The sequence below is a fragment of the Pleuronectes platessa genome, chromosome 11 (assembly GCF_947347685.1).
Source record: "Pleuronectes platessa chromosome 11, fPlePla1.1, whole genome shotgun sequence".
Classification (NCBI taxonomy): Eukaryota; Metazoa; Chordata; class Actinopteri; order Pleuronectiformes; family Pleuronectidae; genus Pleuronectes; species Pleuronectes platessa.
Genome location: NC_070636.1, coordinates 7,584,721 through 7,610,855, shown reverse-complemented (window position 1 = coordinate 7,610,855; position 26,135 = coordinate 7,584,721). Strand labels below are relative to the sequence as shown.

Genomic DNA, 26,135 nt, shown 5'->3' with positions numbered 1-26,135 from the left:
TACAGAAACTTCCTGAACTAGAAGGTTCACTCAGTAGAGCGCAAGCCTTCACCAGGGCCCAACAGTGTCCCCTTCAATTCATGCACCGAATTTCACACACTCATAGATATCAGTTCCCTAAATGTGCCTGATTGTTTTCATCAAGAGCCTTGAATTATTCCCTGGGAAAACTGTCAAAATGTTGATAAACGCCCTCGCAATGTTAAAGTCAGTTGAAATAAAAACTGTATCCACCCCCTGACCTGGAGCTGCAGAAACATTTTATGGGTTCTTCCGCCATACCACATCCCTCCACCAGGTTCCATGGAAAACCTTTCAGTTGTGTCTATGTAATCTTGCATTCAAAAGATCCAACTTACCCGACAGGGGTGAAAAACATAACCTCCTTGGCAAAGGTAATAACTTACCAGGAATAACGGAGCTTTGCACAGCTTGAGTTCTGTGAGTTTTCAGAGTTGGCAAATACTCAAACTATCCACAGAAGCACCTCAAAACCACTTGTGCAGAACAATCCCCTTTTCAGAAAACCATCCACAGCTTCCAAACATTGTACTATTGCCCAAGAAAATACAAGCTCTCCCAGAAAACAACTTTTCCTTTTATTCATCTGCCTGACAAAGCATACAGGGGCTGTGTGAATTGATACTGAAAAGTCCGATTTTTGATGGGGTTACACTTTAATAACGCACATTATGCAAGTGGGTTGGTGAAGCGTGCAGCATTGGACTGCTAAGGGGCGGGACGAGTTTAAAGTTTAATTCCCACTCTGCAGTAAATTAGAACACAGCAGGATAATTTCTGTTTATTCCAAATACAGCTGCCTGGGCCTCTCTCTCTCTCCTCTCCCTCTCCCCCCCACAGACCACACCACGGCCCCACGATCACCTGGACCAGCAGTAGACACACAAACACACACAGACACACACACACGCGCACACAAATAGCGCCACACAAAACACACGTTATGCAAACATATGCACTCACATAAACAAACAAACGGGCTCTTGCATACATGCACGCAGTATGTACACAGATGCAAACACACAAACTCACACTGCAGGCATGCACACACACGCACACACACAAGGATGTAAACACACTGGTTGCCACTAGAACTGATACATTACAAATAGATTTTGCAGTTCAATGACACGAGGGCTGAACTTGTGTGAACAGGGAGGCGAGTTTTTTGTGGCCACGTTCTTCATTTGGATTTTCATTATAGAGGTGTACTATGTCTTTATAGAGTGTATCTCAATCTATGACTCTGTTAGTCATAATATATTAAGAATATGCTCATGGAAAACAGTCTACAGGAAGGATTATTTCATGTTTGTTTAGTGACATTTAAAATGTTCAGTTATCAGTTATTTTCTACCCTTGTGACTAGAATCTTTGCAGAATTGTGTAACAATGTTTTAAGGAAGTTAAACTGACTCCAGTCTTTTTCAAAGCTGCGACCCAGCATTTTCAATGAGCGAGTCGCTGCTGCTCTCTAGTGGCAGATTATGGCATTGCATGTTATACGAGCGTTTAGGGTAAGGTCTGTCACTATAAATGAGCTTTTGTCTCCATCTAGTGCTTTTCTTAAAAACATACACAAAGGAATCAGGTATAACGTTGACAACACATAAATATAGTAAATCTACAAATAGTATGGAATAGAATTGCATTTTTAATTTTATTCCATCTCCTTGTTTTTATTTTCCTTCTGTCTTCTTGTCTCATTTTGGTCACTTATTGTTGACAAACACAGAGTCGAACTCAGCAGGTTTTCATAAAGTGAGAGATTAGAAAACACCGGAGGAGCAGAGTCACTTGTTTACCTGCAGAGTAATGTGCCTCAGTGAAGTGGTGCTGCTAAGGGGGGCCAGGTGGGGCCACCTTCATACAGTAAAGGCTATAAACAGAGTTCGTGCTTTTAAGCCGCACGTAGGTCTAAACTGAATGAATGTCAAATCACTGTGGAGAGCCCTGACCACAAAATAAAATCTGTGATGTGTATCACAGGGTGAAGCTGAAAGAATAACACTTGTTTCTGACTTACTTTAAGAACCCTTCAAAGGGATTTATTAAGCAGATAATTCTTTGCTGTCAGTTGCTTATATGTTACAGTGTCAGTTGTGATGGATCCTTTGATGTCTTAGACTGTTGGAAAGGTGAACGATTTATACAATCTGAAGAGACAAGAGTGTTCTGGACCTGAACAGATATATTAGTTTGTATGTAGTAATGCTGATAGCACCATCTACGGCCAGAAGGAGGTAAGCCTGGTTTTACAACTTTTACTCGATTTACATGAAATGTTCACCGTGTGCTCTACAAATGATGGCGTGGACCGTAATATGTGATAACTGGGGGTAGTCCAGGGCCGCGAGACGGACACAGGAAGTAACATGTTTATCCTTGTTTGTTTTTAAATTGTTGATTTTTTATTTGGGATGTTGGTCCTTGTAAATTTCAGCGATGCCTCCTTGGTTTTCTAACTACTGCAAGGGATCACATTCGAAGAAATAAAGGGTGTCAAATAAGAATAGAAACACGCAAACAAAACAGATAACACATAATTAAATGAAATAAAGCAAATAAACGTGTATTTAAACCTTTAGCAGACGTGTAGGAGAAGGATTAATTAATGAGTGGTGTAGATACTCACCAGCTTAATCCAGTATTAATAAATATATAAATAAATATATAAAGAAAAAGTGGCCGAGAAGGATCAAAGCATTACGAATGAGGAAAACACGTGCAAATCCCCACCGGCGAGAAGCAGACTGCAATGACTTCTTACAGAATTGAACTACAGCCAGGTCCATCACTTTCTTGGGTCCCCCTGGAAACATGTCCGGTGTCGTTTCCATAAGCTTATTTTTGTATGTGCATGTGTTTTCTTAGTTTTCACGTGTTTTTGTCTATGTGCAAGTGTTTTCTTAATTTCCGGTGCGTTAGTAAACAAAGGTACAGAAACGGGGTTAGATTAACAGATGTTGAAAAATAGCAGAAACCTCACATCTTGACTGACAAAATTGATTTGGCTCCTTCTAGTGGACAACACGAGTACTGCATGTCCGGTGGTCACGGTCGCGTAAACGTCTACGTGCGCGCTCACGAGTGAATCCTGTGATCCGTGCTCGTCAGCTGTCAAGCCGCACGCACGCATACTACAGTATTGTCTCGGAGCGGAGGTTTGTTTGGACAAACCGACTGAATGTAATATTCCTCCGGGACCAGCGGACAACTCAAAGTGCGGAGACCGGGTGACGACTCCCGCGGAGCTGAGGTGAAGCGACGCGGTGAAGGGAGGACCTAGTTTGACCCGTGTCCGGAGAGTGTTTGATTAGGTTTCCGGTTGTAGCGTTTAGTGAGACGCTAGTTCTACGTCCAGCACCATTAGCTTAGCCGCCTAGCATGCTAACAGGCTGATGTAGCCGCGGCGCACTGGAGGAAATGCGCCGGCAGCTCGTCTGGAGCTCCGTGATTTGGGTGAAATTGATGTTCTTCTAAATAATTAACCACCATGACATGTTGTTGGTGGATGTGGTGAAGTGGTGGCAGCTTTGACGAGGAGCGGCGGCAGACGAGGAGGCAGGAGGAGCAGGAGGAGGAGGCTGGGCTGCTCGGAGAGTTATGAGCAGTTTCAACATCAGAACCGACACCTCCACGCTGAGCTCCTCTTTGGGCACCGACAGTCAGGGCTCACCGCTCGGCGTCACCACCACAACCAACAACAACAACACCAAGGAGTGGGTCGTGGGGAGCGATGGGTTCCCTTGCTGCCACGAGATGAGTCCCATGGACGAGACGGTGCAGGCGGGGATGTCATCGGTCCAGTCGGGACATGACGGGCACCTGCCCTTTCTTCACACCGGGCACCGCAGCCCAGAGGACGGCTTGCTCCTGGACCTCACTTCCCCCGGAGGCTACATGGACAGCGGTCCACTCGGGTACAGCAACGGCGGTGGGAGCAACGTCGGGCCGCTGTTCGAGAAGAGGAAGAGGTCGAGGTCCAACAGCTCCAGGAGCCGCTTCAACGAGGTGGTGACGGAGCTGGGACCCGAGGAGGTTCGGTGGTTTTATAAAGAGGACAAGAAAACTTGGAAAGCCTTTGTCGGGCATGACTCGCTCAACATCGAGCTCATGTTTCGGAAATACTCCGAGCTGCTCCTCAGGGTGGCGGAGTCCCGGGGCAGCGGGGAGAAGGAGCAGGAGGAGGGCTGTGGTGGGGAGGGCAAAGGGCTGAACGGTGCGGCGCCGGTGGAGACCAGGACCAGCAGCGTGCACGGAGGCCCGGGGTCCCTGGACACGTCCATCCTGTCCTCAGAGAACCCTGACTGCTTTGAGATCAACGTGGAGCCTGTGTGCGTCCGGGGAGGGCTCTACGAGGTGGACATTAAGGAGAGGCAGTGCAACCCCGTCTACTGGAAGCGTGAGTATACAACTATAAAGTCTAATCTTTGTTCTGCAGCAGTCACAGGTTGTGTTGCTCCAGATCTCTGCAGCATCACTGATCGAGCGTCCGAGGCCCTAATGCCCTCTTTGCACATATAAATAATGTATATTCTGTACATTCTGCAGTATAATTGCTGACAGCATACAGATTAATGGCCCACATCCACTCACAATTCTGCTGCTCAATCAGAGACTCTGTGCATTGCAACATCCATCCCTACTCCCATAACAGATCTCTAAGAAAACCCACAAACATAGCAGGTGATTCCTCATTCATCTCAGTCGATTGCTGACTTACATGGTTTGTATCAGTATTGTTGTTTTAACTGGCTCTGCAATTACTTACCATTATCTGTTGGGATCATCTACACAACCCAGGAAGTCGGCCTATTGGTCTCAGCTGATCTGCACTAACTAATTCATGGACATTTCCAGGAAAAGGCAGGGAACAAAAAGCCGACCCCCTGATGAAAGGGTTCCTGGGTTGCTGGTTCTTTTGAAGGTTAATGCCTTGTGACATTTAGAGAAGCCAGTTATTTTTTCCTGAATGTTCATGCTGTGGGATGTGAGTCCTTAGCAGACAGTTCATGATCTTACTGTGAGGTTTCAGCTCAGCCTGTAACCCTATGCACAAGAAGGTTATATAGAAAGTAATTAAAAGTATTTCAGCCATGAGATGTGGAGGAGAATTAATCCAAGAAGCCCTCCAGATACTCTGATTCAAATTTATAGATATATATTTACGTCCTAATATCACAATGTTGCAAATAAGGTGAAAAGAAGTTACATAATCATTTCACAGGAACTTGAAACCTCACATCTATGAAGCTTATCTTCTGGGACCAGATATGAACCACCCTAATAATGAGTAACTGCACTATACTCTGAGCCTCAGTGTGTCTTTCAAACACTTACATAGGAACCTGCAGATATGTCCAGATGTGCTGTGTCATTGTGCATAGCAAAGGTTCCTGTACTTTTCAAAGTGTGCCTACATCTAATTCAGCTTCTACACTCTACACCTTCACCACCGGAGAATCAGTTAATAATGTCGCTCGGTACTGTAACCAAAGCTGGGCCTCGCTTCAGAGGCCGCTGAGACTTGGTCTCTCTGGAATTAGCAGACTTGTTGAGTTAGATGAAAATTAGTTTACATTGTCCAAATCACACATTTAAAATGAGTCAGCTCCTGGAGAGTGACTGTGACAACACTGTTACTCTGGAGAATTTCTGCTTAAAATACAGAGAGCAAAATGGAACTGTACCTTATTTATAATTTGACCCAAGCCAAAAAACTCAAGCCTCCTGGATACAGAGAACCGGCTCTCAAATGTGCATCCTAACATCTAAATTATACTTTGTCATCCTAGACTAAATCTCTTCTTTGTTTTACTGTCTTGCAGAACAAGATCACATTCCGGTGATGAGAGGCCAGTGGTTTATTGACGGTACCTGGCTCCCATTGGAGGAGGAGGAGAGTGACCTCATCGAGCAGGAGCACCTAAGCCATTTCCGCGGGCAACAGATGCAGGACACGTTCGAGTCCGACCTGGTGGTGAAGACCGTCGACAGCAAAGATGGTGAGAGAACGGGGAGAGCACAGGCGGAAGAATAAGGATGAAATGTTTTATATATTAAGGGCAGCCGAATGTTCTGAATCTGGAAATCTGAATTTTAAACAGCATCATTCTTTTAACTGAGGTTTGAATAAATCAAAGCAGTTGTCATGGAGTCATAGTCGAAACAAAAAACACCTTATTGTAAACCAGCAACTTGAAATTCCTACACTCATTTTCTGGTGGATTCACTGTTTTTAAAACCAGTCAGGCAGCAACTTGTAAAACAACACCTCCTCTTTGCTTTGTTATGGCAGTGATGTGACGAAACACCCCCACTGGCATTTTAGTTACGAATTCCATTTAAAAGTAAAGTCATCTTCTTCACAATAAAGCCCGAAGAAACGCATTGTCATAGTCATAAACTGTGAATTATGTGGCAGCCCTGCTTGTTGAAGAATCGAAGCACAGTCGAGAGAAATGAACGGAGCAGGTGCATTCTTGGGTGCCTGTGTAGATTTTTGTCATGTCATCCTCTTGGTGTACAGCAGGTGCAGATCGTTGTGGCATTCTTCATTCTGGCACGTCCGTCTCGCAGGGCTGGCTCAGGCGGACACGTTGTGGGCTTTAGCTGTGAAGAGCAATAAGAAAGAGGCTCTTTGATTCAGCAGTCTCCTTAAGGCAGCCAGATCTGCGGGACCTTCTGTGGTGATGAATGTGTGGGTGTTTGTGAATGTGGCAGATAAACAGAGCAAAGCAGAGAGGAGAAGCAGCAACTGTCGGGGGGGGGGGGGGGGAGTGAGGAACTGTTTAGTACGCGTTCCCAACAACAGGAGAATTATTTGGAAGGTTCAGTCGAGGGTGGTGCCTGAGTGAAGCATACAGGAGGCAGGACATGACGCAATATCACTGCTGTGGAAATCAAATGTTTGTTTGAAGCCCATCGACAACAGTGTCGTCCCTTAGTCCCAAAAGCCCTTGCATGTCATTGCCTTTCCAAGTGGACCTCTGCGTCGGCGTCTTCTACGTGTGGGCACCTGTTTGTCATCCGGAAGTGTTTGTAATTGCTTTTTTAAAAACCAGTTTGACGTACGTCATATATTAGATATTTCATCTATCTGCCCACACCTCTACTCCTGATGTATTCTCAGATGGGCTCACTCTGACATTTACCGGACATTTCTGGAGTTCTGTTAAATGTCCGAAGCAACTGACTCTGACATTTGTGCTCCGACAAACAGCCCCTCCAGTAGATTAAAAAAAAAATATCAAAAGTTCCAGAGCATATCTGAAAGCAGCGTTTTAAATTTGATCTGAATAAAAATAACTGCATAATGAGTCACTGTTAAATTTCTGTGAATCAAACAAAGCTTATGTTTTGTTTGGCCTGCCTCATGTCTTTTGTGTCCTCATTTGACTGCTTTGGTGCACGGAACTATCGCTGCTCCCTGCTTAGAATAAGTGAAGCGCTGTAAATAAAACCATCAACAGAGCAGAGCAAAGTCACTTTCATCGTCACCCTTTGGGTCTTCCTTCATATTACGTCACATAAGCTCAAAGAGAAAAACTGGAAGGTCACTCCTGTTCCACGAGCAGAAGTGTACATGTACACACGGACACTAAAATATCTGTGCGTGCACGTAGGGACACAAACGGTCACAGACAGAGGACAGAGGGATCACAGACAGAATTATCTGTAAGGTGTGTGACATATTGCACAAGGGCACACACAGATTGGTTTTCCAACACGTGGAGTCCTATGACTAATGCAAAACACACAGCTCATATCTTAAGATCATAGTTTGACAAGCAAGGGTAAATGTAGTATAGTATGTCTGTCACTAGACTAGACTTAGAATTGGATTCTTATCTTAGGCAATTGACTTATTTTCACACCAACACTTCTATTTATTAAGGATCATAAAGCAAGTCGGCTGGGTTCTGACATTACCGCAGTGGGTAAATTTCCCGTACTATCGCTCGCTCTCTCCCTCTCCTTATCGCCTCTCTCCCTTTTCTGCCCCTCCCCTTGTGCCTCAGTGAGTAGCTGAGACTAAAGGTTAGTGAAGCAGAAGACGTATGATCTGCATACCAGCGTGCCATGCAGGCCTAAAATGACAATCTGGGAAGCACTCCTGCAAATCCTCCTGGCCTCTCACGATCCAAATGTACTTCTCTGCATATACTCTCTCCATGAATCGTGTAGTCAGCCAGTTACGGCCGGTTTTCTGGGAAGAATGACTGTTGACGCAGGAAAGTTGGCAGTGGTGACAGATGGTGAGCTTGTGGCATCAGAGAGGAAGCCACGGGTCTTAATTCAGTTATTGAAGCCAAAAATGGCCACGAGGGGATTGCCTGCAGTTCATGGGTTTTATTAATTGGGTGTCAATGTTTAATTTTACATTTGCCTATTTTTGATCCGGGTAGAATTCTTAGTGTAGATGCTGCCACTGTCAGTTTCCAAGTTGAGGTGAATACGCAACAGAAAAAAAGTAACTAAATATTTCCTCCATTTGTTTTAGGATTTTCCAGGGCGTGTGTGTATGTATTGAAGAGTAATCCTATGATGGAAACTAGAGGGTGTTTCCCAGTCGGTCAGGCTTCTCGGATGTCAACGAGAAATCCATTTATGCCCATGAGGCCGAGAATACACTCTGTGACTGATGACACAGGTTTAAAAGAACTGGACATACATTTTTCACCTAATAACCTTTTAATCCTTAATGTTTCATTTGCCTTAATCTGGATAGTTGTGAGATTAAAACATTACGAGGCTCTGAGAGGGTCAGACCTCTCTGCTGGTTGTAACATCAACGTATAGTCTTGTTTGGTGTGATTGAGAGATGATTGTTGGCCGTCCAGTTTCCCCCTCGGGTGACGTAAAAGTCACGTGTTTCCTGTCGCACACTATAATCTATGGCACAAGTGAAGGTTATTTGATCCGTATGAGGAAGACTGTGGGCTTTGTGAATACCCCAGTCATCAGGCAAACAACTATTTATGGATGGACCCATCAGTGCTGCGATCGCCAAATGGACTTCACTGATAGCTTAGCAAACACACATCCTGTGTACTCAGCAGGTCTTCCGCCTCAGACTTTCACCTCAGCTGAGACACACACTGCTGACATTTGCAAGTCTGATTCACTGAGTGAGTGAAGCCCTGGGATTTGTAGACTTAGCTGATTTGACTAACAGATGCTGAGAAATTCTTCTTTTTTTTTTTTTTTTTTTACATCACACCCTGACGCAGAGATTTAAAGTTAATAGAACATGGTTTGATTGAGCTTCAGCTCTGTGTGTAACTGTTCAAGATTAGCATACAAACACATGAAATCAATTTACAATCTAAATCCAGCAATTTTTTTTTTCTCATGATGAAACTGAAATGAGATTTTTTTTTTTTTTTCAAATCTTAATCTTAAAACCTTTAACCACTCTTGTCAGTGAAGGGTCTTAAATGGAATTATTCACTCAATTGCAAAATTATTATTTCAGTTTTATGTATACAGTGATGTGTGTTTTTGTGGGAAAAATATTTATCAGGCATTGTTTCACGTGAAAGACCAATGCTCACATTAATGACTCCACTTACAGAGCATTAACACAATTAGAAATAACAAAATACTACAGTTTCAGGCACATCTGAATTTGGCTCATGTAAAACATTTGCAGCATCATAACTACTTATTTGCACCATTTTCCCTGCAGAAACTTCCCTGATTTTCATATTACAGAATTCTATCACATATGTTCAAACCTCTTTCTCTTTGTATGGTTATAGCTGGTATGTCTCTGGCCCTGACTGGGATTCTGTTTTTAATAAGTTATGAGTTTTCATTAACAAAAATTGAAACATAAATGCTTAGTGTTTAGAAAGTGTGCTTTTATTTGTGTCTCGCATTCAACAAAACTGTTTGATAACTTTATGCCATTTTATATACTTTCTTTAAATTTTGCCATGATCTGTGTTGTTAACTATTCTCCCCCAAAGTACTTTTTCATAAACTTCCCTTTGTAATACAAAAACACAGAAGTTGAAAATTTTAGAGAAATTATGCTTAATAGAATGTTATCTTTATGATTCACAGGGAGGACTGTTGATTTCTGTATTAAGTGTATTCCTGAATCTACCTCAGTCATCTACCTCAGTATGTCAAGAAGCGCTGCACTTTGGGCTTTTCTCCAACTTATTTTCGTGATATCTTCCTGCAGCCACCAGGCCCTGTCGGTAACCGGTACAGGCTCTGTGTGTGGGTAACCTGATAGCAGCGTTACTTGATAGATCGGCCTGTTCAAGAGCGATGACAGTGGTAGCATGTGTGACTGATGCCAGGGTTGTGGCCGTTACTCACTCTGTCGGTTGTTAGTTTTCTCCCACCTGCCCCCTTTCTACCTCCCTTTTCTGTTCAAATGGAGTGGATATCCGACGAGTGCTAAAACTACATGTCACAAGCGCAAACGCTGTCAAGGTACTGTAAAATACCAAGTTCTTTGTTTTGTTTTATTTTACCTTCTGCTGTATTAGATCTGCTAGCTTGAATCCTCTCTCCTCGTAGAACCTGTAGGTCTCCTTGGAGCCAGATTTCCCTTTTGTTCATGGTTCAGACCTTTTGCTGTTTAAATCTAATAGATGGAGCTAGACCTAGGCTCAGTTAGAATTGGTTGTATTCAATTGAATTAGACTGCTCTCCCTCTATTGCAGCCATAACTGGGCCTAGTTGCTAGAGCGTCTCCTTCTGTGCTGTGACCCAGAGTTTGGTACTTCTGCTGTAGCTGATGCTGCTTGATGAGGGAACCTATTGATCTATCCCTCATCTCCTTGCTGGGATAGTAACATGGTTCAGTAATCTACTAGGGCAACACCCCTTAAACCAGTGGATCTAGAATGAATAAGGTTGTCCTCACAAAACCTCCTTTACCCATGTTTATCTCCCCAACCCTGTCTCACACTCTCTCTCTCATTGCTTTCTTTTTCTCATCCCCCCCCGGCAGTTTGAGCATCATTAATGAACTGCTATCACTTGCTCCCGCGCTCGGGGCAATGAACAAAGCGCTCTGTTAAGAGCCCTTGCACAAGTGATGAGCTTCACAGAGGAGCCATTGTGGCCGTTTACTATAGCCCCCAAACATGCTGTGTGGAGTCGGCCTCTTAGAGGTCCATCACCGTCCTAGTTCTAGGTGCATTGACCCTCTCCGGGTCTATGTCCCCACACCATATAGTAAATCCAAGCGGCCGTTGACCTAAAATCTAGTGTCCTAAGTAGAAATCAACAGAGACCTTGAAGAAGAGTATTATAGTTTTGAAAGTAGGCCTCATATATTGTATAAAACCATAGCCAAGAAAAAATGGATCCTTAGGAAACAACCCTCACAGCCCCAGACTACATCATATTTATGATTCATTCAAGGAGCCCCTCCTTTTCATCTCTTTCAACCCCCCTGTTCTCTGCTCATTGCTTCTTGCATCTCTCTCAAATTGTCTCACACAAATTCCCCTGTTTACTTATCAGCTTATCCAGCCTGTTCCCACAGTCCTGTACTTTGCCCCTCACTCCGTATTGTGAAATCCTCCCTCACCCTCAGTAGATCTCCACAGCCATCAGAGAGCAAGCTCAGTAAACTCTTTAACCTTGTGTCGGTTGACTGCCAGTTCTTCAGTCCACCTCGACCCCCCCCCCCCCTCCTCCTTTCCCATTCCTTTCTGATGCATTGGCCTTCATTGTAAAACAGGAAGTCTTTTTGTACAGCCCATAAACATCTCTCACCGTTACTGGCAACATTTCCCTTTCTTAAGTCTCTTCAACTTTCACATTTGATATTAATAAAATATTAAATAAAAAAACTGCAGAGATATGCATGTTGTAGCTGACCTCAAAGACTTCCTGTCCTACAGTGGACTTGGCGAACAATAAGGCTCAACAGTCTAAAGTGGCCCTCCTTGTGTAACAGTTGTAGGTCTCATCTCTCAGATCAGCTTACTCCTCCAAGTCTTCACCTGTGAGAGCATGAGGTAGAGATAAGAACAGGGGGCCACTTTAAACTGTGCGGTGGTAGAGGTTAAGCATCTGCTTCCTTTTGTTGCTGAGCAGTTTCATCTCAGGACCTGCAGAGATAAATGGAGCCGCGTGAGAGAAGAAACTCAATCGCTCACCTTTCGTTTCTCAGGACTTCAGCTTTATTATTTTATGGTGGGGGTTAGATTTCTTTTTAATTCAAAGTTCGATTAAGGCGCTTCTTCTGTCCAATAAGTGTTTCTTGTCGTCTTCTTCGTCGGGTCCCTGCTTGTTTGCTCCTGTAGAGGCAGTCATTCATTTTCACACTGGCTTCACTCACTGTGAACAGGTCTCAGTCAAGGTACGATAATTGCTCGGTGTTACATGACCCACAAGTCATGCTTGTCCAATGAAGACATTAGCCTGCCAGTCAACAGAGGCCCAGCTTAACCCCACCATGTGAAACACACACACAGATAGTTGATATGAAGTATAGATTGTTTTATTGATTCGCGTGGGAATTGGAAAGAGAGACAAACTAATTTTTTCGAAATTTCCAGACAAATTGTTATTTACTTATTTTGGCCATGTCCACCTGGCTGGTGAATTATCAAGGAAGACATACATTATTCCTTACTCTACTCTTGTACAATGAGCATATACAAAAGATATTAAAAAACAATACAATAATAACGCTGTTTGTCTTCTACACTTGTGTCCTTGTTTGTGAGTCAATACTGTTTTGAGCTCAAACAAAGGCATTGCGTTTCTCCAGCTCTTAAGGGTTTTAATCCCTAGATTGGTTCATAGCAGTACAAAGAGCCATGACTGAGCACTGGACCTACGCCAAAGCCTTCCACCAATCTCGAGTTGAACTTGACTGCACAGGACATCTAAGGGACATGCTGCTGCAAGGACATAAATAGATCTCTCTCCAGTCTACCAGTTTCATTTATCGCTCCTAGCTTCTGTAGTAGATGGTGTCGCCGTTTGAGCCATACCTCGGCTCTCACTTGCACCAGTCGCTGCATTATACTTCGACAAACTGGAGAAAAGTAAAACGTAAGCGCGACTAGTCATGAAATATATTGAAAACAATAAATATGTAGATACCTAAATGTTAAGGATGCATATGCAGGACGGACAAGCAAGAGCTGAAATATGCAATCATGGTGTGTGGTAGTTTGATGTATTTTCTTTCTACATGCAGATCAATGCTCCAGACTGCATTTGATTGGGCTGTTCAGATGATTCTAGAAAATTCCCTTTTTTGTAACTCTGTGTTATTCTGGTGCTGGATTCAGTCTCTCACTCTTTGCACTCAAAACACTTTGTATCGGTGAACCTTTTTCCTTCGTCCGTTTCCCTGGTTTTTCCCTTCTCTTTGCCTAATTTCCCACTCTGTTTGACAATGCCTTCCTCTCTTTCCATTCATTCAATCAATCACTCTCTCTCTCTGCCACCCTCCCGCAGCCATCCACAGTCTGAAGCTGAGTCGGACCCACGTGGATTGGCACGGCGTGGATGAGGTCTACCTCTACAGCGACGCCACCACCTCCAAAATTGCTCGCACCGTGACTCAGAAACTGGGTTTCTCCAAAGGTTTGTAACCACCAACTGTCATCGTCTTTTTCCAGATATTTAATTCCCCCCTTATTTTTCGTCTAGCATCACCTTGTGGTTGACATTAGCATTTAGCTCCAAGCGCCATTGTGCAGTGCAGTACAGAAGCGCTAGCCTGGCTTATAACCTCAAATATAAACAGTTGATCGCTTTTGCTAAAGCTCTGGTTATAATTTAAATTCTTATGACTGTAATTTCATTGCACAATAATTTTCTTTTATCATTGACCTTTTGCAACTTGCTTAAACATGTCTGGGTATACTTCAGTCTCTTAAATGGATTAGCCCAGATAATCACTGTGTCCATCTGCTGTTATGAGGGGTTAGTTTAGATGAAATGGCTTAAGCGTAACTGTAAAGATGGCGCCTGCACTTTAACTCACTGTGTGATGTTTGATCTGTAAAGAATCCGAGAGACTCCCAGCTCCACAGTACATTTCCATCTCTATAGGAGGAGCAGCGGGCCCTATTTATCTCCATCTCCCCTGACACACACATGCTTCGTGTGGGGAAATCTCCTTAGTGCTATCCAGACAGCAACCAATGCCATTGGCTCCTGTCACCTTGCCGCAGAGCACATGACTGGACGAGACTATAGATTCTAAATAAGGACCCACACTCGATCCTCCAGACACACCACCAGTGTGGTCACGGAGCATTGGGACACGGTGCCAGCAGAACTTTGTGTCTCACCTGCTGGCCTCCTTTGGAGTCAGAACAACACATTACTTAACCGTCAACAAGATATATTAATAGCCTTCTGGTGAACAGACTGAAAATGTGTTTATTTAGCAGTGCTGGATAAAAATGCTGTAAATAATGATTTAATAATGACCCCAGCCTGTCATCTTTCCTCTTCCAGCCTCAAGCAGTGGTACAGGGCTCCACCGGGGCTTCGTTGAGGAGGCCTCACCCGAGGACAGACCCCCTCAGACTACACACATCGTCTTTGTGGTCCATGGGATTGGACAGAAGATGGACCAGGGACGCATTATTAAAAACACTGGAATGTGAGTATTAAACACGATGATTCAATTGAGTATTTGCTTGTTTTAGCAGTTGCACAATATTTTCTGTTTTATCCCTTTGGATTTAAAAGGGACATCTTCCACCTATCTGTCTTAGGAATTTACACACTTCCTATGTCCAATGTAAGTTAAGTCATGTAGGTGGTGAGAGAGAAAATCTCCCCGGGATGATGTGATGTTTGTAAAACCCTGAAGTTTGTTTGCTCTCTGTTCCTCTTCTCTTCTCTTTTCAGTCACAATGTGTCCCTCACACTTCTCGTTCTGTTTTTCCTGTGACTTTTATGACGACTGTCCTCTTCTTCCCTCTTTTCTCTGTCGCTCTGTCTGTCACGACACAGGCACAAAAGCCTGATAATATCTGGTTCTTTGGAATGATTACGAAGTGTATTAGAGCAGATTCTGTGTGTTCAGTGCCCTGGCCTCCTCACTAAGCTCCTATTGCACATTGTGTTTTTGATCAGGGGTTTCAGATATCAACCTGTCTGACAGGTTCTTGGGATTCCACATATGGTCATTTCGGTAACTAGTCCATTTATTGATCTCACAGCTAAAGTGGTTGCAGAAAAATTAAGGGACTGCTCATCACTGTACATGTTAACAGCTGTTTTTAAACATGATTATACAATTGTAAACACAGTGGGGTAGTACTGCATTAACTGGATCTGTTTTTACCCTCTGCTTCATTCATCCAAAGCCTCTCATAGTCATGGTAGAGGAAGTTATTTCCAGCATTTCTCTTGATACCACTGCACCTGCAGCCTTTGTTTTTTGTTCTCTTCCCCTCCTCCCTCCATCTTTCTCACTCTCTTTGTCACCCCGGCTGTTCTCTAAAGTTTGTCCTTCTATCGTTATTGTGCCAAGAAAGCGCTACACACTGAGAACTGAGGAAACACAACAGAATAAGGAAATGCACTGCAACACTAGCCAAAACCGAAACTGTGTAAAATGCTTGCAATGCATCTGCGGCAACCTAATGAAACCGCTGCAGGAAACACTAAAGACATTACAAATTATAATACTGGATAAAAATCCATATTAAATGATGAAAAGTCCTTGATGAACTCAGATCAGAGATATACTACCCAGTGTTAAAACTCATATAAATTAGAACTCAGCAGAGCACATACCTTCGAGGCCGAGGCCCCACAGTCCCCTTAAATTCAATCGAGCTGCACCAAGTCTTACACACTCATAGATATCACTCCCCTAAAGATGCCTGTTCTATATCATCAAGATCAATTAATTGTTCCCTGGGAAATCTTTGAAAATTTGAAAAACTTCTCTTGCATTGTTAAAGAGAGTGAAACAAAATCCTGGATCCACCCCCTTATTCAAATCCGAACCAAGATGTAATGAGTTTTGTTGTTTTTGTTTAATCTTTTTTACAGACAAACAACAAACCCAGAGGGGTGAAAACATAATCTCATTGAAGGTTATGACAATAATATTCAAGCCTGTGAATCCAGACGGCTCAAATGTAATTCTTGGACGATTTGAGATACACAAACAAAATCTAAATTACTTCCATTTTGTTTGGGTGGTGGCTCAACCTTCAGAAAAAAATACATCCCAATACTGTGAGACTGTTAGCAAACAGTTTAATCAGCCTGCTGAGATCTTTTTGTCTTTAACAGGCTTCATGTTGGAACTCTATTAATAGTAGATGTTTGCAGGAAGTTAGAATTGCACCATTGTATTGACCGTGGTGCCCTCGCAGTACTACTGCAAGCAGTAGAACAGAGGAACAGAGCCATGTGTGTCTGTGTGTCACAGAGTTGGTGTCGGGCCAGCGGCAGTGGCTTAGGTCAGTTAAGCAGGTAAAGTAGACCGAGTCAAGCTGCAGAGCTCCATAAGCCTCACTGCCAGCTCCTCGTGGATTATAACATAAACACTTTCCCCAGCCAAGAGGAAAGATCAGCCTGTCTGGCCTTTTCATTGTTTATGCTTTATTTATGTTGAACCTGAATTGAGTTCAGCCTTGTGCCTTTCATTGTTACATTATATCATCATCAGTGATGATGGAGGTAAACAGTGGTGGTCATTTTTAAAATGTGAGTTCCCCTGTAGACACACTAGATGGTCCGGTCAAAACCTGCATTATAAGATGCCCCATTTAGAGCCCAGTCGTCTAAAAGCCACTCTCAGCCTCTATTTACTCACTCAACACCGCACCTCACCCTCTCTCTCTCCTGCGAGCTAATAATGCCCCATATATGACTAGCAGCGGTGCAGCCATTGTGTGTCTGCGTGCACGTGTGTGCATGAGGGAAGCGGCTGCATCAGTGAGCAGGAAAATGGACGTTGTTATTCTCATCACAACAGACTCTGTTGTATCAGGGCCAGACATCCACTCAGAACCTGTCATGGCTATACTGCTGCCCAAACACTGTGAAACCCAGATACACTCATCACACTTTACTGTTGTCCTGATCTGTTGTTTGTTCTTCATTGTCACGTGGTCATTCAGGCTGAGGGAGGGTGTGAGGAAGATGGAGGAGAAGCACTTTTCAGAAGTCAGTGACGAGCGTGTGGACTTCCTGCCGGTCGAGTGGCGCTCCAAACTCTCACTGGATGGAGGTTAGTGTGTGTTCTGTGAAAGTGATCATGTATGTGACTTTATTGTTTAGTATGTGTTTTGCGTGTGAGCAGTTGAAGAGAGTTCTGTTGTTGCCATGTGTCACTGGATCCTCTCCCAACAAGGAAAGCGAATGAAGCAGAGCTGTCGGCATCTGTTGATCTGCTGTTCATGTATCTAACCTCCTGCCAAAACTATTGGTTGATAGATAACTCTGTGATATTGTTTGTATGTCTCTGTAGACACAGTAGACTCAATCACACCAGACAAAGTGAGAGGACTGAGAGATCTCCTCAACAGCAGTGCGATGGACATCATGTACTACAACAGCCCCCTGTACAGGGACGAGGTGAGCGTCACCCACTTTGAGAAACTCTCTGACTTTGTCAAACACTGTTCGTCCATTAAACTCCTCCACTTCCTGTCCGTCCCCAGATTACCAAAGGCCTAACGCAGGAGCTTAACAGGCTTTACACACTCTTCTGCTCCCGGAATCCGGAGTTCGAGGAGAGGGGAGGAAAAGTGTCCATAGTGTCCCACTCCCTCGGCTGCGTCATCACCTACGACATCATGACGGGCTGGGATCCCGTGCGCTTCTGCCTACAAGAGGATCGCGCTGTGGAAGAGGAGCTGGACCTGCGCTGGATGTCGTACCAAGAGAGGCACATTTTAGAGCAGCTACGGCTCACGAGGATTAGGTAGGGTTTACTGATGTAGATCTCAGGGGTTGTAAGTGTGTTAAGTGCATGTGTAGGATCAGTGAGAGATCTTTTATGAGAAGCCTGTAGTACAACTTTTGATATGTTTTCTATAGGCTCAGCAGAATACAAAACAATGAACTAATTGGATAACTTCTAATACCTTATCCACTCTTCTCTCATTTAAATTCAACATTAAACCAAAAAAATAGTTTTGTTTTTTAATGCACAATACAGCATCTGCTTTTCGTATACTTCATTCTATAACAGTCAGGCACCAAGATGTGCTTCCCGCCTGGGGCAGTGAATTGGAAGAGAAGAGGTTTTTTATTATATCTCATCATTCTGTTTGTGCAATATAATTTAATGTGTGCACCATTACCTTCGTGTAACAAGAAACATCTGGAGCAAAGGTTGATCTGAGATAGAAACCTGACTTAAAAATAGAAGGTCTGCAGATGATGAATGTGTGGGCGGATGGTTGGGTAGGTACCTTGAGGTTATAGTAATGTATACATGAATGTATAAGTGGAATTATTATACCATTTAATATTTAAGTTTATTTTCTATTTTATAAATCATAGTCACTGTGCTTTTTGCTTTCTAACAGGTTGCGAGAGCTGGAAACTCAGCTCGTCACACTGGAGGCCTGTAAACCCTCCGCACCTCCAGCCCTCAAATTTAAGGTAAGATGCCTAAATGTACTGCACGTTTACCCTTGCAGTATTAAATTACTCTATTTAAATAAATATTGATTTTGGTTGTTTGTGTTGTAAAGATATGCTAGATAGACAAAAAAATACAAATGCCAAGGCTTTACTTTCTGTAACTGTTGGCTTCCTCCTGTGAATATTTATATTAGTAATGTAATAATGTTTGTGTATATTGTTTTTGTGTGTCTATTATTTAAGGGAAACAACACAGAAGTGCACACATTTAGGACCTATTGCTTTTCTTTTTCACAGGTGGATAACTTCTTCTGTGTGGGTTCTCCTCTGGCGGTGTTCTTGGCCCTGAGAGGAATCCGCCCTGGTACCAGCTGCCATCAGGACCACATCCTGCCCACTCCCATCTGCAGCAGGCTCTTCAACGTCTTCCATCCCACAGACCCTGTGGTCAGTCTTACTTTTACCCCACTCTGTAAAAATTCTTTCTCACTCGGGGTAATGACGGCATGTGGAGACTTTCTTTTCTCATTATCGTCTCTTCAGCTTTTCTTATTTCTTTATTGCTTAGTCAGCACATAATTTGGGTATTTGTTACAAAAAGTTGCTGTTTTTTAAGAAGTGTTCTGACATAACGTAACTGAAGTGTGTTGCTCTCTACAGGCCTACAGACTGGAGCCCCTCATCCTTAAACATTATAGCAATATCGCACCAGTTCAGATACACTGGTAAGACCTTGACTCTGACATCTTATAACACTTGATATTCTTTGTACACACAAATATTGTTTTTACAGTATAACTGCCATGTGTAGCTGTGATTATTTTTTTCTATCTTTCTGGATCAGGTGTAGTGCCACAAACCCCACATCCTACGAAGAGGTCCGGCCAACTTTCCTCAACCCAGTCAAAGACCCAACATCTGACACTGAGAGCATTCCCAGCCCGAGCACCTCCCCTGTCCTCCCCCGCAGGCACTATGGAGAATCCATCACTAACCTGGGCAAGGCCAGTATACTGGGTACGACACGAACCATAACTTTTCTTATCCTGTATATCTGTAATAGGATGCATGACTGGAAGAGTTGTTAACATTCTTTTAAACATACTATATCAGCCTCATGGGAGAGAATACATTGTCAAACAGTATTCAGGACCGTAAAACACTTTTCTGTGAATGATTTATATGTCGTTTAATGTTATTGTATATGTATAAATACAGCAGATTTATATATCTGCTGAAAATGAAATAATCTATATTTAACTTTTTGTAGTCGTATGATGTTTGTGTCTGGTTTGCATATGTAAAATATTCTTGTTAGTCTTGTTTTGAAACTGGCGGAGGTGACTAATACGAACTCGGACAGTAACACTAGCCCCAGAGAAAGAGCAGAGCAAATTAGAGATTACTCTGGAGATAGTCCATACTCTATAGGTGAAATCAATTCTCTGCTGTGCAGTTTGAAGTAATGTGAGATGCTCAGTCTGACTCCAGTACCATATCAACAGTGCCATCATGTGGAGAGAAAGAGAGTGGGCTCATACATTTAGCTCCCCCTGCAGTTTTAAATAGAGTTAATTAAAGAAATGTCAAAAGGAAAATACATTTCCACCATTTCTCTTATTTGCTCTTGACCACATCTCACCAGCTCTTTCTCTTTTTGACTGACTCAATGCAGGAGCGGCGAGCATAGGTAAAGGGATCGGAGGCATCTTCTTCTCTCGTTTCTCGCGCTCCAACAGCCAGCCTTCAGTGTCTTTAGGACTGGAGGGAGTGACAAACACCGAGGAGGAGGAGCAGAAGCGTGCAGAGAGCCATTCAGCGTACGGCCTGTCCACCTTGATCCGGCCCACCTCACCCATCGTTGACACATCATGTAAGTTTACTTACCTGTCCACACTAAAGACGTTAAATATCCAGAAATGAAACCAAATATTCGCTGCCATCTTGTTCTGATGACCTCATTTTGAGCCGGAGTCCACGCTATAGTAGGTAGGGAGGTCCCACTGAGACATGCTTTCGACCAATCACCAGTCAGTCTCAGCCGTCAACTATCTAAAATGACAGAAACCATCTTTTGATTAAAATGTATTTGATGTATACTTTGAACTTGTGGTCGGTTGTGTGTCCCTTCTGCGAACATGGAGGAGGCGATAAAGATGCCTGGGCTTCTTTTATGATGAGCCGTCATGTTTTTCATCTTTATTTACAGTTTATGGTCCACACCAAACAACCATAGAGGAAGTCTCCTTACCAGAGTTAATACAAAATGTTAACCTTTAAAGTGTTTTGGGAAGGTATTAGTTATTAACTCACAAATGTTTGTACAACTCTGTTTCTCACAGTGGAGCTGGAGCGGCGCATCGACTTTGAGCTCAGAGAAGGTATGGTGGAGAGTCGCTACTGGTCAGCAGTTACCTCCCACACAGGCTACTGGTGCTCCCATGACATCGCACTCTTCCTGTTGACTTTCATATACAAGCAGAAGACGACCTCTGACTTAACAGAAGACGCTCCAGAGCCAGACTGAGTCTGCACATTACGCAACACACTCTTGAATAGTGTCTGAAAACTCTAAAAGGGTTGGCGAGACACGGAAATAGACTTCATCCATTTATTTTTATGCGCACAAACTGATTAAATACACTTATCTCTTTCCTTTATCACCCTGTGATCCAGCTCTTTGGAATCTTGGAAATCAACACAGACGAACTGACGTAACTCCAAGATGTGCATTTAATGTCTCTTTTTGTTTATCTCGTACACAATTGTGCACCCTACGGGTGACAGTGTTGGACCAGGAACCCCTAAGGAGGTGCCCCTTTTACTAGTATGAGCAGAAGTTGCTTATAAACATGAAATAAGAGCTGAATGAATTTGATGCACCAAGTGGAAAGCCACCTGTTGGTGAAGTGTCCATAAGTTTACGGTTGATTAATGCTTCTGCCCAGCCTCCCTTCCAGTGACTCTGTCTGGAGCCTTGTGACACACATGCCTGACCCTCGGTCACTGAGGCTTTCAGATTAAAGTTTTCTTTGACATCGAGGATAAAAGAATTAGAGCTGTCAAAAACAGTTTCATCCTTAAAGCATTTCTAACCTGTAACATCTTCATCTCTACTTTATCTCTGATGTTAACAAGCAAATTGTATGCCTTTCAAAAATAGCCAAACAATGTTACACATAACAAACAGAATGTGTTGTCTGTTAAACGTATGAATAGGTATCTGTTATATTCTTTTATTTTTTATTTTTTTACAGAACCTGAGGGCATTATCCCTTTAACAATGTTTGGGAAGCATGAAGAGAAACATAACAAACGTATTAGTTTGTTTTTCTTATTCTATGCCATGATCACCTCTTTTTTTAACATTCATTCCTAAATCAGACACCATGTGCACTAAATCAAACATGAGCAAACCACCACTTTTGTACCACACACACAGTCAATCATTCAATGTTGAGTTTCCGTTAACTAAACAGTTTTGGGGATAAAATGCGTCTTATTACAACAGTTACAGTTTATCAGGACATTGTTTTCCATAAATGTTTACAGCCACATAAGGCTTGTATCACGATACTTATACTTTATCGACAACGCATTGAGCATGTGTATTTATTTTCTTACACACAGTTTATGAATACTGATCGTAGTCTAAAACGCTCACAAAGTCTTTTGCTCAAAGCAATCTTATTCAATCAAACTTGCATGATTCTATTTAACTGATGTGATACCATGTTCATGTCTTTATAACGATATCCAGATGAAATCCGTGGGACTAGATGCATTTTGTTCTGAAAAAGAGAAATATATTCATATATTTTTCCTAGCGATTTTCAGTCTCTTTTGGGCATGAACATGGTTCTCATCTCGGGAAAGTGGGACTCAAACCTGTGGCCAAATAACGTGTCTAGCTTGTTACGTTCGGATTTAGTGGTTTAATGGCTAATTCATACTTCATGAAAAAACATAATTGGCCTAAGGTAAATGTAGCTTCTATTGTCATTTTGTGGCCAGTGCACACAAACATTAATTGTATCTTAGGCCTTTTTTGTGAGTTGGTGACTGGTTCACAAATGAATATGATGCAGCCTGTCTTTTTTTTTGTTTAAAAGATGGGCTCCTTCACACTTAAAAACCTGAGTTTTCTAAAAAGAGAAAACAATATGGACAATTAGCGAAAGGAAATCATGACCATGTTTTTTATAAAAAGTTTCTGCTAATCGTGATTTATGTAGAGGTCTTTTCTTGATATGGTCCTTTGACATCACAGCCAGTAGCAGTTATGCAGAAAGGAGAAAAGCTCACTCACTTTACGTGGTGTCGTATATGTAGAGTAAATGGATGCTTCAAGAAGGAAGACATTGCAGAGAGTGCCAACACACATCTAATGAACTGTGTTGGTGTCTTTATTAAGTAGAAAAAACTCCTATGAATGTTATTGGATGTCTAATTAGATGATTTGTAACACAACCGCAGTGGATGAAGAAATGGACCGACCCTCAGATACACATGTGACTGAGCGTGTTGCCCTCTGTGTCAAATTTTCCCTGTTAGAATATCAAAGAGCTTATTTTAATTAGAGACTGTGGGAGCTGCTGCTTTTACGGCAACACCGTCACAGGCTGTTTGGGATCAATTTATCGGTGTTGTGTGTCTGTTATGTCCGCAAAGGCCTAATGACTGAAACCAGGCTGCCTTGTAGTCGACCAGATGGTATAGAATGGACAAAATAGAAGGGAGTAGGATATGGAAGGATTTCTACATTTGACCTGGTGGATCTTGCACATTCATCAGCTACGAGTTGCACAGAAAGGATGTAGAAAAACCGCCTGATAATTAATGACTTTATATATTCTTGTTTGCACGTGTTCCATTGCAGCAATAGAAATTTGAAGGTGTTTCTTGGAAAGCAGGAATGCTATTTACCTTGGAGACCTTAGGCGTGCAATGCAGAATACGTAGAACACTTCCATTGTTGCCTCTGCACCTGAAAAATCACACTTGCAAATCCATATTGTAGGAATGTGTACTGGCCCTCAGAACAATCACGACAAGGTTTGTGATTCTGCTCCAAGTTTCCACGATTTATGTGAAATTTGCAAATTTTCCATCAGAGCAATTCTTGATTCCCGCACAGATTTTAACTGTGCTCACTCTGCATGAGAAATAAATAAATAAATAACTAAACTGGAGAGTAGACAGTTTTGTCAATGTAAATTGTACTTTTGACTTCATGAGCATTTTATGCACAACATTTTGAATGATAACAGTATGCTATATTTTTTTGGTCAAAGGTACAAGCATCAGGGAAAAGGCTTCTATCAATTTTTGTAGATTTAAGTGTTGATTCCAGTTCGAAGCCATAATTCCTTTAAATGATCAAGAGCTGTCACGGGTGTGTTGTCAGTCTTTAAAATATTCAAAATCTAATCAAAGAAGGGCCTGCAGCCATATGTCATCACACACTGGGTGAGAAAGAGAAAACTGCACATTGAAAGTTATTGTGTTTTTGAATGAAAATTTGTGTCAGTTACCACTGTTAACTTTGAATGGATGTCTGGAGAGGATATTTTTTTGTGTCTGTCCCTAGAGCTGTGCAATAACCCATGCCTGTAATTGATTCTAACTGCCATCCAAAGCATTGTATTTATTTCCTTTTATTAAAGTATTTCTTTTCCTTTTTGGATACAATGACTACTTCCTTTGTCTGCCATATGTCCGAGACAATCACCAGGGAAATGTTGACTGTAGCTGCTGCGTAGGAGGAGGTTGCAAATCATCAGATAGTTCTATTGTCCATGTTTTTGTGGACAATAGAACTGTTTGTTCTTCTGAACCGGGTCAGATTCCTTCCGAGGGACCCCCTCACGAGAACATCAAAGCTGAATTATAGATCATAAATGGGCTTCATTGTGATCCTCACGGCTTCCAGATGAATTACTGAGGGTTTTTTAATGCAGTTTAGTAACATCTGCAGAGCGAGACTCACAGATGGGACCAGTTAGCTCTGGGGTTATTGGGTTATTCTCATAAATAATGGATTAGGCCCTGCTGTTCTGTGTTTAGCCAGAAGAGGTCAGCCATCTCTCAGTTAAAACATGAACAAAGGCCCGACTGACCATTTGCGGTTTTGTGCGCTCTCTTAACCTTTTTCTGTTTATTGCCTTTATGTATTTTAGCTATTTGGACAGATGCTTATGCTCTGATTTCTAATTTAAGTTGATAAGATACGATGTTAAAAATGCGTAAAATACATAAAAAGGGAATTTTGCATAAAATACAACCCAAAAGCTGAATCCCCAGGTCATCTTTTTAAGCTGTGGAGCAGTGTAAACCTCCTGGTCTCCCCTCACACCCTCCACCTCTCAGTCTCCTTCACCTCCTCCCTCCTGATCCACATCATCAACATCCGCAGCCAAGCCAGCTCCGCATCTGCCTGACTCAAATGTTTACCCTGCAATTAAAACACGGCCTATAAAAGGCAATGGGTCGGCCGCCAGACACTGACGAGGGGGTCCGAGCTGCAGGAGGGAGAGGGAGGTTATAAATCGCTTTGATGCAGACCTGTCGTCTGAAGGCCCAGATTCCTGAGCTGGAGGACTGGAGCTGGAGCTGGAGCGAGATCACCAGGGGACCGAGCCAGAAACGCAGATGATTCATGTGTCTTCCACTGCAGACCACTTGGAGAGTGTGGGCTGGAGTGTGCATTGTGCTGCTGCTGCTGCTGTGGGGAGAATGGAAACAGCATCTAACCCCTCAAACGAGTCACTTGTGTGATCTTTTGATTGAATGCTCGTATAAAATGCTATTTGTCATCTGAAGCAGTGAAGATGTGAACAACAGCACGCAGACATTATGGCTGATTGTCAGCATGAGACACTTCTGCAGATGGTTTTTCCATGTGTTCAATTTTATTAGTAAATCAAAGTAAAAACTGTTATTGAGTTTCTGTAATTTATCGACTGTCCGATGAGGCACAATGACTGAGCTTGAGAGAGAGTCAGATAGTTTGTACATGTTGGAGACAATTTAACGTGTGAGTTCCATATTTTGATAAGTTTCCACAAAACTGATGCAACTATACAAAAAGTACAGGATGTATAATTTTTTATATTTTAGTGGCGACTTGTCATACTCCATAATCCGATAAACTCCTAAATTTTTTATTATTATTCTACTGTAAAAACGGTTTATCATGTACAGTTGTCTGGTATTCAGTAAAACTCTGCGTGATTATCTTGGATGAGTCAGGAAGTACATGCACCAGTTTTCCACTGGAGCATTTACAGGGCAACACTTTTTCTTTACTTATAAATCTAAAGTGACAAAACAATAAATTCTTCTTGTTTTCTGCTGTTATTCCCGGGACCAAAGACCCAGAGGTCCCTGGGAGCTGCTGCAAGCCTCTGCACCGTTATTGCCATAAAAGGCAGCTTGAGATTTGAACTGCACGTCCATTACCCCTGTCACTAACTGTTGACTTTTGGACTGTGGCCTGTTGCACTTTGCCAAAATCTACGATAAAACACATCAACAAATACAAG

The 26,135-nt window shown here is 42.6% G+C and overlaps 1 protein-coding gene across 2 annotated transcripts; it reads left to right on the top strand.

Moving 5' to 3' along the window:
• Positions 1–3,122: 3,122 nt before the first annotated feature.
• On the top strand, positions 3,123–24,282 carry ddhd1a (DDHD domain containing 1a). 2 transcript variants are annotated; one of them, XM_053433955.1, is made up of 14 exons: positions 3,123–4,426; positions 5,853–6,029; positions 10,375–10,476; positions 13,474–13,602; positions 14,485–14,632; positions 17,118–17,227; positions 17,468–17,574; positions 17,661–17,923; positions 18,534–18,609; positions 18,889–19,038; positions 19,252–19,316; positions 19,436–19,608; positions 20,267–20,464; positions 20,934–24,282. In XM_053433955.1, exons 1-14 carry the CDS (start codon positions 3,628–3,630, stop codon positions 21,116–21,118), a joined length of 2,682 nt encoding a protein of 893 aa, XP_053289930.1. In that variant the 5' UTR covers positions 3,123–3,627; the 3' UTR covers positions 21,119–24,282. The 2 variants fall into 2 exon arrangements, with proteins under 2 accessions (XP_053289930.1, XP_053289931.1); XM_053433956.1 differs by lacking the exon at positions 10,375–10,476.
• The last annotated feature ends 1,853 nt before the right edge of the window (positions 24,283–26,135 follow it).

Bases quoted from the DNA above. Each gene is read 5' to 3' on its own strand.
- ddhd1a (XM_053433955.1), top strand. From the start codon at position 3,628: ATGAGCAGTTTCAACATCAGAACCGACACCTCCACGCTGAGCTCCTCT. The intron at 18,610-18,888 runs GTAAGATGCCTA...TCTTTTTCACAG, and splicing joins CTCCAGCCCTCAAATTTAAG to GTGGATAACTTCTTCTGTGT. The intron at 19,317-19,435 runs GTAAGACCTTGA...TTTCTGGATCAG, and splicing joins GCACCAGTTCAGATACACTG to GTGTAGTGCCACAAACCCCA.